This window comes from Phacochoerus africanus, chromosome 10, assembly GCF_016906955.1.
Source record: "Phacochoerus africanus isolate WHEZ1 chromosome 10, ROS_Pafr_v1, whole genome shotgun sequence".
NCBI classification, from domain to species: domain Eukaryota; kingdom Metazoa; phylum Chordata; class Mammalia; order Artiodactyla; family Suidae; genus Phacochoerus; species Phacochoerus africanus.
Window position 1 is genome coordinate 96,910,233 of NC_062553.1, and position 11,860 is coordinate 96,922,092.

Below are 11,860 nucleotides of genomic sequence, written 5' to 3' on the forward strand. Positions count from 1 at the left end.
AATTAATAGAAACTTAACTGTGTCTTAGGAAAGTCACCCTCTGACCCCTCTGCTACTATATATACACTTAAAGATTGTATAAATGAATACATTCTTAGATTACTTACCTGGTTTACCATAAGTGGGTAAATCATAAAATAGCATTATGGAAATGTGGAAGTACATGTATATGGCTTCGTACTTCTCAATTATATCACATGTAGCTTATATTGAATGTGTTATTCAACATAAGTAAATATTATAACTCCTTTTGCTTTTCTAACTTATAATAGCACCAACAAATCTTGGTGGTTCTTTGCAAAAAATATAAATGATCATTTTAAAAAATGATTTTTTTAATTACAGTAAAAAACATAAAGATACTTACTAATTTTACATAGCATTGGAATTCAAAATATATATCCAGTGAGGTGAATCATCGAACTGAGAACTGATTTAATAAACTAGTTGAGATCTTCATGAAATCCTCATAAATTTAAAATTTAGGTAAGGTGGAAAAAAATCCACACCTGAAATATAAAGCATATGTATTAAGTATGAGGTCATTTTATAGAATTCTATAGATATACATTTCTGTTTTTGATTGACATCAAATAGAAAATCTGAGTATTTCCTGTAGGTAAAAGAATTGAAGTGTATATCCTGGGAAGAAAATTTACTTTACTTTTAAATGACATTTAAAAATTATTTCCGTCATGTAAATTCTGTTACTTATAAACTGCTTTTAAGCCTAAAAATGTTTAGTCATAGAATTTGCTACATAAAATTTTTACACTATTTTAGTGTCATAAGAAAAATTAGATGTGTAGGTAAAATAATTTTTCTTCTGTTTTCTGTAGTAAGTACCGATGAAGTTCAGTTTCCCGAAGGAAATATTGATCAAGTTGCTGTTGTGGCCACCAATGTTCTGTTTTTCGTGGTTCTGTTTATCTTTGCCCTTTTTGAAACGTAAGTTTTATCATTTTCATCTAAATTGGATTGTGTGAATAAGCTGTACTTCTTAGTGCAATATTAATCAGGCATGTTGATGTTCTCCAAAACCTTATGTAAGGCTTATTTTTTCTTGTCATGATGTAAAAAGCATATGTAAATTTTTTGCTTTCTATCTTGAATATACTTAATTCTCTGCCTGTAATCTTACTACCTTTTTTCCTTATTAAAGGAATCCGTTTAACTAGTCTTTCTTCTTTCCTCTGAGTTTCATGATAAATATAGTTATAAAACCTTGTGATTAAGTTTAAGCTGTATAGCTTCTTACTTAGGTATGTTTGGTTCAGTCTAGAAAATTTAACTTTAAGCCTTGATACTGAAACAAGCTAATATATTACAAAATCTCTGCCTTGTGTAGGCTTTGTTGCCTGTTGGTTATCATACAGCCTTTTATTTTAAAAATACCTTTTCATTATTATTATTAAAATAGTACATTCTTGTAAGTATTCCAGACACTACAACTGTATTTCCACATCCACTCCTTTCCTTGGAGGTCACCACTGCTAATACTTTTGTATGTCTTTTTTTGTAACATTTTTCTACACACAACTCTTAAGCATTGGGGTGTGTATGTCCATTCACCCAGCATAGAATATGTGATAGTTTTATTCGACAGCTCATCAATATATTGCAACATATTTATGCCAGTACATTTCATGCCAGATCTACTGGATTTTTTTTTTAAATTATTGAGATATGTGCAAGTTTTAGTTTATCTGGTTTGGGGGGCATTTATTTTAGTATGGTAAATATTCATAACATAAAACAATAACATTTTAACTTTTTTTCAATTTTAAGGATATGTTTTAACTCTTTTTTTTTTAATTTTTTTTATTTTCCCACTGTACAGCAAGGGGGTCAGGTTATCCTTACATGTATACATTACAATTACATTTTTTTCCCCCAGCCTTTCTTCTGTTGCAACATGAGTATCTAGACAAAGTTCTCAATGCTATTCAGCGGGATCTCCTTGTAAATCTATTCTAAGTTGTGTCTGATAAGCCCAAGCTCCCAATCCCTCCCACTTCCTCCCCCTCCCATTAGGCAGCCACAAGTCTCTTCTCCAAGTCCATGATTTTCTTTTCTAAGGAGATGTTCATTTGTGCTAGATATTAGATTCCAGTTATGAGTGATATCATATGGTATTTGTCTTTGTCTTTCTGGCTCATTTCACTCAGTATGAGATTCTCTAGGTCCATCCATGTTGCTGCAAATGGCATTATGTCATTCTTTTTTATGGCTGAGTAGTATTCCATTGTGTATATATACCACATCTTCCGAATCCAATCATCTGTTGATGGACATTTGGGTCGTTTCCATGTCGTGGCTATTGTGAATAGTGCTGCAATGAACATGCGGGTGCACGTGTCTCTTTTATATAGAGTTTTGTCCGGATAGATGCCTAAGAGTGGGATTGCGGGGTCATATGGAAGTTCTATGTATAGATTTCTAAGGTATCTCCAAACTGTTCTCCATAGTGGCTGTACCAGTTTACATTCCCACCAACAGTGCAGGAGGGTTCCCTTTTCTCCACAGCCCCTCCAGCACTTGTTATTTGTGGATTGATTAATGATGGCCATTCTGACTGGTGTGAGGTGGTATCTCATGGTAGTTTTGATTTGCATTTCTCTTATAACCAGCGATGTTGAGCATTTTTTCATGTGTTTGTTGGCCATCTGTATATCTTCTTTGGAGAAATGTCTATTCAGGTCTTTTGCCCATTTTTCCATTGATTGATTGGCTTTTTTGCTGTTGGGTTGTGTAAGTTGTTTATATATTCTAGAGATTAAGCCCTTGTCGGTTGCATCATTTGAAACTATTTTCTCCCATTCTGAAAGTTGTCTTTTTGTTTTCTTTTGGGTTTCCTTTGCTGTGCAAAAGCTTTTCAGTTTGATGAGGTCCCATGGGTTTATTTTTGCTCTAATTTCTATTGCTTTGGGAGACTGACCTGAGAAAATATTCATGATGTTGATGTCAGAGAGTGTTTTGCCTATGTTTTCTTCTAGGAGTTTGATGGTGTCCTGTCGTATATTTAAGTCTTTCAGCCATTTTGAGTTTATTTTTGTGCATGGTGTGAGGGTGTGTTCTAGTTTCATTTGCTTTGTTTTAACTCATGTATTTATTTCCCATTAATCCATGATGAAACATGTTATTGGACACATACTGAACTTTTAGTCTGCTATGACTCTTAGAGCTTTACTTCCATATTTTCTTTTCTTTTTTTTTCCTTTTTGGCCACACCTGCAGCATGTGGAAGTTCCCAGGCCAGGATCAAACACGCACTTCAGGAGTTCCCATCGTGGCACAGTGGTTAACAAATCCGACTAGGAACCATGAGGTTGCAGGTTCGATCCCTGCCCTTGCTCAGTGGGTTAACGATCTGGCGTTGCAGTGAGCTGTGGTGTAGGTCGCAGACTCGGTTCGGACGGATTCTGCGTTGCTGTGGCTGTGGCGTAGGCCGGGGGCTACAGCTCCGATTCGACCCCTAGCCTGGGAACCTCCATATGCTGTAGGAGCGGCCCAAGAAATGGCAATAAGACAAAAAAAACCCAAAAAACAAAAAACAAAAACCACACACTTCACATGCAGCCTGCACCATAGCTGCAGCAACGTCAGATCTTTAACCCAATGTGCCACCACCAGGGAACTCCCATCTTTTCTTTTTTTAAAAAAAATTGAGATAGAATTTGTATATAATGATATATTCATTCCAGATGTACCATTTTATTTATTTATTTATTTATTTATTTATTTATTTATTTATTGCTTTTTAGGGCCCCACCTGCAGCTTATGGAAGTTCCCAAGCTAGGGGTTGAATTGGAGCTGTAACTGCCAGCCTATGCCATAGCCACAGTAACATGCTACATCTGTGACCTACACCACAGCTCGTGGCAGTGCTAGATCCTTAATCCACTCAGTAAGGCCAGGGATCTAACCCACATCCTCATGGATACTAGTTGGGTTTGTTACTGCTGAGCCACAACGCGAGCTCCTTTAAATATTTTTAATTGTGCAATTTAGCGGCATTAAACACATTCAAAATATTGTGCAACCTTCAAAACCACCCATTTCCAGATCCTTTTTCTCATTCCAAAAAGAAGCACTACACCCATTAATCAAGTCCCGGAGTTCCCGTCGTGGTGCAGCTGAAACAAATCAGATGAGGAGCCATGAGATTGTGGGTTCAGTCCCTGTCCTTACTCAGTGGGTTAAGGGTCTGGCGTTGCCGTGAGCTGTGGTGTAGGTCACAGATGCGGCTCAGATCTCAAATTGCTGTGGCTCTGGCGTAGTCCAGCAGCTACAGCTCCAATTGAACCCCTAGCCCGGGAACCTCCATATGCTGCGGGTGGGGCCCTAAAAAAAAAAGACAAAATACAAAAAAAAAGAAAAAAAAAATCCGCATGCTTCCTCACCCAGCTTCTGACTGCCTCTATTCTACTTTCTCTATGAATTTGCCTATTCTAGGTACTTCATATAAGTGGGATTGTACAACCTTTGTCTTTTTGCGTCTTCCATATTTCACTTGACTTGATGTTTTCAAGATTTGTCCGTGTTGTAGTGTGTGTCAGAATTTCATATCTTTTTATGGCTGAATTGTATGTATTTATGCTCCATTGTATGTATTTACCAATATTGTTTATCCATTCATCTGTCAGTGGAAATGTGGGTTATTTCCACCTCTTGGCTATTGTAAATAATGCTACTATGAAAATTAGTGTATAAGTATCTGAGTCCTTGCTCTCAGTTCTTTTTGGTATATACTCAGAAATGAAATTGCTGAATCATATGGTAATTCTGTTTTTAATTTACTGAGAATCCATTGAATTATTTTCCAAAGCAACTCATCTTCCCCCCCCCCCCCCCCCCGCCTTTGGCCACACCCTTGCCATATGGAAATTCCTGGGCCAGGAATTGAACCCATGCCACAGCAGCGACCCAAGCTGCTTCAGTGATAATGCCAGATCCTTAACTCACAGTGCCACAAGAGTACTCCATCAGCTCATCCTTTTTTTTTTTTTTTTTGCTTTTTTAGTGCCGCACTTGTGGCATATGGAGGTTCCTAGGCTAGGGGTCAAATCGGAGCTGCAGCCACTGACGTACACCACAGACTGGCCAGATCCGAGCCACGTCTGTGACCTATACCACAGCTCATGGCAACGCTGGATCTTTAACCCGCTGAGGCCAGGGATTGAATCCGCATCCTCATGGATCCTATTCAGGTTCGTTAACCTCTGAGCCACGAAGGGAACTCTCATCAGCTCATCTTTTTAAAATTAAAAATAGTGATGTTCTTTTTTTTAAAGAATTGATATTTAAAATATGTTTTAATTCCTTTTGGTAGCCAGTTAATAGAAGGAGATAGAAAGTAGAAAAAGAAAGCTTGACAAGGAAGGAGACAGTCATGTAAAAGAAAGAGGCATTCAGAGGTAGAGAAAACAAATATATAAGAAAAGAAAAGATAGATATGAAAGAGACTGAGGAACAGAAAAAACAAATCTCAGATGGTTCTAATAAATTAATAGTAACATTATTTCATTGAAAAGAGGCCAATTTAAATCAAAATGCTTTTTTAATCATATTAGAATGGTAGGAATTTTGGTTTGTCTCTCTTTACTGTTTTTCAAACTTTTTGGAATGTGAATATGTTTCTTATGTAATTACAATAGATATTAAAAAATAAAAATGCAAGCACCCAAACTTGGTGGCTTGTGTAACAACAAAATATCCCTTAATTTTGTTAAAATTTTTGTTTATGTAGTTCTAGTATAATTGTTATGAGATGCATATTCTTGAATGTGTTGATGTCATTGTTAAAACTTCTGTTTCAACTTTAAGTAAAAATGGCTATGATTTAAATAAAATAAGAATTATTTTTTGTTTTTCTTAGCATCGTTACTCCATTAACAATGGATATGTATGCCTGGACCAGAGAACAAGCTGTATTATATGATGGAATAATACTTGCTGCTCTTGGAGTTGAGGCAGTTATTATTTTCATGGGGATAAAATTAGTTTCCAAAAAGTAAGTTATGTGTTTTGCTTTTATTTCAAGTCTTTGCATATGGAAATTCTCAGGCTAGGGGTCCTATCGGAGCTGCAGCTGCTGGCCCATGCCACAGCCACAGCAACACCAGATCCAAGCCACATCTTCAACCTATGCTGTAGCTTGCACAATGCTGGATCCTTAACCCTCTGAGTGAAACCAGGGACCGAACCCACATCCTCGTGGATACTAGTCGGTTTCTTAACCCACTGAGCCACAATGAGATCTTTCTCTCTTTTTTTTAAGTAAAACACGAAACAGAGCAAACAAAGTAAATGAATGTGCTAATAAAATAATGTCTTTTCTGTCATTATGTATGAGTTTTAGTCCTTGAACATTTACAGATTTAAAATTTATTAGGGAAGCATATTTTTTTTTTCCTGTCTTTTCTAGGGCCGCACCCGTGGCATATGGAGGTTCCCAGCTAGGGGTCTAACTGGAACAGTAGCTCCCAGCCAATGCCAGAGCCACAGCAGCGCGCGATCTGAGCCACATCTGCGACCACAGCTCACGGCAACGCCAGGTTCTTAACCCACTGAGCGAGGCCAGGGATCAGACCCAAAACCTCATCATTCCTAGTCGGATTCGTTAACCACTGAGCCACGATGGGAACTCCATATTAAGGAAGCATATTTCTATACCGTGCAGTATATTCTTTGGTAAAGTAAGTTACTTTACAAAGTGAATGTTGTCTTCCAGTGTATCTTTTGTATACTGTGTTTTATTTAAAGTATTTCCTTGTTTCACAAAACATTGTTCTGCTGTGTGGCAATATATGTTATGAAACAAGAAAGATTAAGTGGTTACATTTGGAAAAATTCTGGTTCAAATCACCAAACTTTACTGTAAGACTTCTAAATCTATATATACTGTATATATAGTATATGACCATCATGATAAATAGAGTATGGGACATCTCTAAAAATTAACTTTAACTTTGGTCACAGAACACTTTATCATAGAAGAGTTTTGTAAAAGTACAACTGTAAAAAGCACACTGAAGGAAAAGCTTGTATAAAATTAAGTTCATTCATATAGTCTCGGGTGTGACTTTAGTTGATGAATTTAGACAGTTCTAACAATTTAATTATTCCTAAAATATTTTAATAATACTTTAGAATCTTAAGGTTCTAAAATCAATTAACAAATATTGAGTCAGTGCATAGGGTTAGGTGCTATGGGGGATACTGTGAAGACTCCTGTCCTTAATAGAACCAAGTAGAGGGACCAAGATACAGATATAGACATAGACATATATTCATATTCAAAGTTAAATAATAGTAAATGCATAACATCTTGCTACAGAAGTAGAGTGGTTCTGCTGATAGGCATTCTTACAGATTGTCCAATTTCATACCTTCAAAGAGCTTGTATTCTATTGGGAGGAAAGGCAATAAATGCAAATGTGAAATCAGGTCATGATAAGTACTGTGAAAAATAGAGCAGAGGAAGGGAATAAAAAGTGGCAAGGGAGAAAAGGAAAGTGTTGTTTTTATTGACTATTCAAAGAGGACAGCTCAAATCGAAGTTCCATCCAAGCAGAGACTTCCGTGAAGTCAGAGAATGGCCGTGTAGTGGCCGGGAACTCTCTTCCCCCAGAAGACTGAGCTTTGTGTGATAAAGGAACAAGCAAGAAGGCCATTTTGGCCAGAGCAGAACAGAGTGAGAGAAATGGCAAATGGAGAAGATTAGGTTGTAAAGATATGAAGCCTTGTAGATATTCTGAGGGTGATGGGAAGTATTGGGTTTATTCGTTATGTTTTAAGAAACTTTGGTCTTATTTGTATATTTCACTTTTTGTTATGGAAAATCTCCAACATATACAAAAATGTAGAGAGAATCATGTACTGAATGTTTAATATCTATTACCCAGCTTTAACAATTGGACGATTTTTTTTTTTTCTGCTTTATGGGGCTGCACCTGCAGCATATGGAAGTTCCCAGGTTAGCTGCCGGCCTACACCACAGCCACAGCAACACAGGATTCGAGCTGCATCTGCAACCTGCACCACAGCTCATGGCAACACCGAATCTCCAACCCCCTGAGCGAGGCCAGAGATTGAACCCGCATCCTCATGGGTATTAGTTGTGTTCTTTAACTGCTGAGCCACAGAGGGAGCTCCCACAGGTTATATTGTCGTTACTGTTATTTTTGGTGTTCCAATTGTCTGGTTTTGGCCAACTTCTTCAGATTGGCTCTGAGTCCTTTTATCATGTCCCAGTAGTTGCTGATAGCTTCTGTGCTTTCTGGTATGATAAGATGTCCAGGCTCATCTTATACATTTTCTGTCTCAGACCTGAAATCAGCCAGTTTTTAGAGGAGTCCTGGTGCCCTTTGGTGGGAGATTGTATTTTGCGTTCATATTAGTGTATCATAGAAGTATTGATATTTTATTTACAGTTTAAAAATTCTAAATGCAATGTAACCATGTTATAATGTTTCATTTTAAAATTACAGAGTTTTTGTTCTTTAACAGGATTGGAGAGCGTGCTATCCTACTGGGAGGACTCATCGTTGTATGGGTTGGCTTCTTTATCTTGTTACCTTGGGGAAATCAGTTTCCTAAAATACAGTGGGAAGGTATAGCCATGTATTATTCTATAATGTTAACCCCTGCTATCTATCTGAAATTAATAAGTAATTCACTATACTAATTTTATTTTTACAGATTTACATAATAATTCAATCCCTAATACCACATTTGGGGAAATAATTATTACTCTTTGGAAGTCTCCAAGAGAAGATCACAATGAAGGACCAACCGGTTGTCCATTTGAACAAGCCTGGTGCCTCTACACCCCCATGATCCATCTGGCCCAGTTCCTGATAGCAGCTGTGCTAGTTGGAATAGGCTATCCATCCTGCAATGTTATGTCCTATACATTATATTCAAAAATTCTGGGACCAAAACCTCAGGTGAGTCAGTTATCCTGGTATTGCAGTTGTGTGAGATATACTTGTAAGCACTCACATTTTTTGCTGCCACTCTCCATTTTTGCACAAGCTGATTTAGGGGATTTTTATCATAATCAGAAATTTTTTTTTCTTTCTCTTTTTCTTTTTTTCTTTTTTCATTTTGGGCCATCTCTTGACATATGGAATTCCCAGGAGGCCAGAGGTCAGATACGAGCCACAGTTAGGACCTATACCTCAGTTGTGGCAACACCACATGCTTTAACCTACTGGGCCAGGCCAGGATTTGAACCTGCGTCCTGACACTGCAGAGACACTACTGATCCTGTTTTGACACAGCCAGAACTGCATACTCAGAATTTTTTTTTCTTTTTTTTTCTTTTTGCCTTTTCTAGGGCCACTCTATGGCCTTTAAAAAAAAAAAAAGATAAAATGGATTATACCTCATGTATGTAAACTTTTTTCTACATCTTCAGTTTTTTTCCCCCTTAATATTATCATAGCTTTCTTTTTTTTTTTTTTAATCACGGCTTTCTTTTCATGCCGTTGCATGTAGATGTTATTCTCATGGTTAAGGTCTTATTCTATATAAGACCTTATTCTTTTAAGCAACTGCTTAGCATTCCATTTATTAAATATACCATAGTTTATTTACTTAATCCATGATTGATGGACAGTTAGGTTACTTTCAGTTGGAGGATATTAGAAATAGTGCTGTATTGTACTTTCTTGGGTAGATTGTATGGGCTATATTTTTGGATACAGTAGTTGGAGTAGTGACATTATGATTTAGTGGAAATTGATACAATGGAGTCAGCCAAACAGAGCTTTTAATCTCTTGGATAATTCTTGAATTTTCTGAGCTTTAGCTTTCCGATTTATTAAATGAGGATAATACCAATCATAGAAATTTGTATTGGAAACAGTAGATGGAGAGTACCTAATGCAGTGTTTGAAAGATAGCAAGTACAAAATAAATGTTAGCCTTAAAAGGTAAATTAATAAGTCATTTCAGCAGACAGTGTTTGTTCTTTTACACAACTTTTCTTTTTCCTAAGCAGTATATCAAATTAGCTTATTGTTTATTATTTGCTGTATTTATAGACACTATATTTAATTTAAAGATAGCAGATGGAGAAAGTGATTCTTGTGAGTTTGTCATAGTTTCATAATAGTAGTATCATCCCTGTTTTTAAAATAACTATATCTGAGTATCTGTCTGCTTCTCTCTCCACAGGGTGTGTACATGGGTTGGTTAACAGCATCTGGAAGTGCAGCACGGATTCTTGGACCTGTGTTCATCAGCCAAGTGTATACTGCCTGGGGCCCACGATGGGCTTTCAGCCTTGTGTGTGGGCTGGTGTTGCTTACCATCACACTCCTGGGTGTGGTTTACAAAAGACTCATTGCTTTCTCTGTGAGGCATGGAGGAATTCAGGAGTAACTTAGCTAAGTCTGTGATGGAAAGTACTTGTCGTGTAGACCTTCCTCTTTTAAGGCTCTGCTAGACAGTTGCTAGTAGTCAGTTTCCCAAAATCAGGTTGGAGGTACTGTATGCTTTGAATAACAAGAATATTTATTCAATAACGCAGGGAATTCTATGTGTAAGTGTGAATAACAAGATAATATAAAAAACTCTTGATCATAGTTTCCTTGTCTCAAAAAAAAATAGTCTTCATATAATTTTTGGGGAGGTGTGTGGCATGAACTCATGTGTGAAAGGACAGTGGTCTATAAATGGGAAGTTACACTCTTAATTCAAACTGTCATCAAAATAACAAGAGACTATCTATGCAGTGAAATCATAGAGTTCTTTATTTTAGGGCCGTACCTGCGGCATATGAAAGTTCCCAGGCTAGGGTTCAAATTGGAGCTACAGCTGCCAGCCAACACTACAGCCACAGCAACACTGAATCCTCAACCCACTGAGTGAGACCAGGATTGAACCTGCATCCTCATGGATACTAGTCTGGCTCATTACCGCTGAGCCACAACAGGAATTTCCCATAGGGAGAGTTCTGTATGAATTACCTGTAATAGAATGAAATTATAGAAATTGTCTACCTAAACAGAGATACATTTATTCAAAGGTATCTCTTTTTTAATTTATAAAAAAAATGGGAGTTCCTGCTGTGGTGTAGCAGGTTGGGGATCAGGTGTTGTTTCTGCAGTGGTGCGTGTTTGATCCCCAGGCTGGTGCAGTGGGTTGAGGATCCAGCATTGCCACAACTGTGGTGTAGGTTGCAGCTGTGGCTTGGGTTTGATCCCTGACCCAGGAACTTTCATGTGCCATAGGTGCAGCCAAAAAAAAAAAAAAAAAAAAGAACAGACAAAAAACCCACAATGCATTTTTTTGCTACTATCAAGTTTTCTTTACAAAATAAAATCATTACTTCTAAATTTTCCACTCACCATGCCTGCCATTCCACATTAGCTTCTATAAGTCATTGTTTTTAATACTATACTTTTTGTCTTAATTTTGGTTTGGGATCTCGCTGAAGAATCCCAAAGTTAATACATGAGTATGAGTAAGGCTCATATTTGAGGAATAAAGAGGATTAAGCGATCAAGATGGGTGTCACTACCTTTAGTAGGAATAACCACTTTTTTCTTTAAAGTCCTAATAAATAATTCACTTTAGAAATATAAGCCAGATGTATCTTGTATACATATTGAACAGCAAACTTAAAATTATTGGCATTTTCCAAATCCTTTAAATTCTGGAGAAAAACTATTACTTCATTTACTTCTTCTGTCAGTTTTCAATCTGTGTCTGCAGAACTCCTCAGAAATACAGAATTTTGGAGTTCCCGTTGTGGCTCAGCAGAAACAAATCTGACTATCATCCTTAAGGACGCAGGTTCAATCCCTGGCTTAACTCAGTGGGTTGAGGATCCATCGTTGCCAGAAC

The 11,860-nt window shown here is 37.1% G+C and overlaps 1 protein-coding gene across 4 annotated transcripts in view; it reads left to right on the forward strand.

The window, feature by feature from the left end:
• MFSD8 (major facilitator superfamily domain containing 8) overlaps positions 1 to 11,598 on the forward strand; it is a 48,247-nt gene extending 36,649 nt beyond the window's left edge. For 3 of the 4 annotated variants that reach the window (XM_047798336.1, XM_047798339.1, XM_047798337.1), the window contains 5 exons: positions 840 to 948; positions 5,880 to 6,014; positions 8,513 to 8,616; positions 8,705 to 8,952; positions 10,187 to 10,596. In XM_047798336.1, coding sequence (XP_047654292.1) covers positions 840 to 948; positions 5,880 to 6,014; positions 8,513 to 8,616; positions 8,705 to 8,952; positions 10,187 to 10,393 — 803 coding nt within the window. In that variant the 3' untranslated portion in view covers positions 10,394 to 10,596. Of the gene's footprint in view, positions 1 to 839; positions 949 to 5,879; positions 6,015 to 8,512; positions 8,617 to 8,704; positions 8,953 to 10,186 lie in introns of all 4 variants that reach the window. The other variant, XM_047798335.1, reaches the window with a different exon arrangement.
• The last annotated feature ends 262 nt before the right edge of the window (positions 11,599 to 11,860 follow it).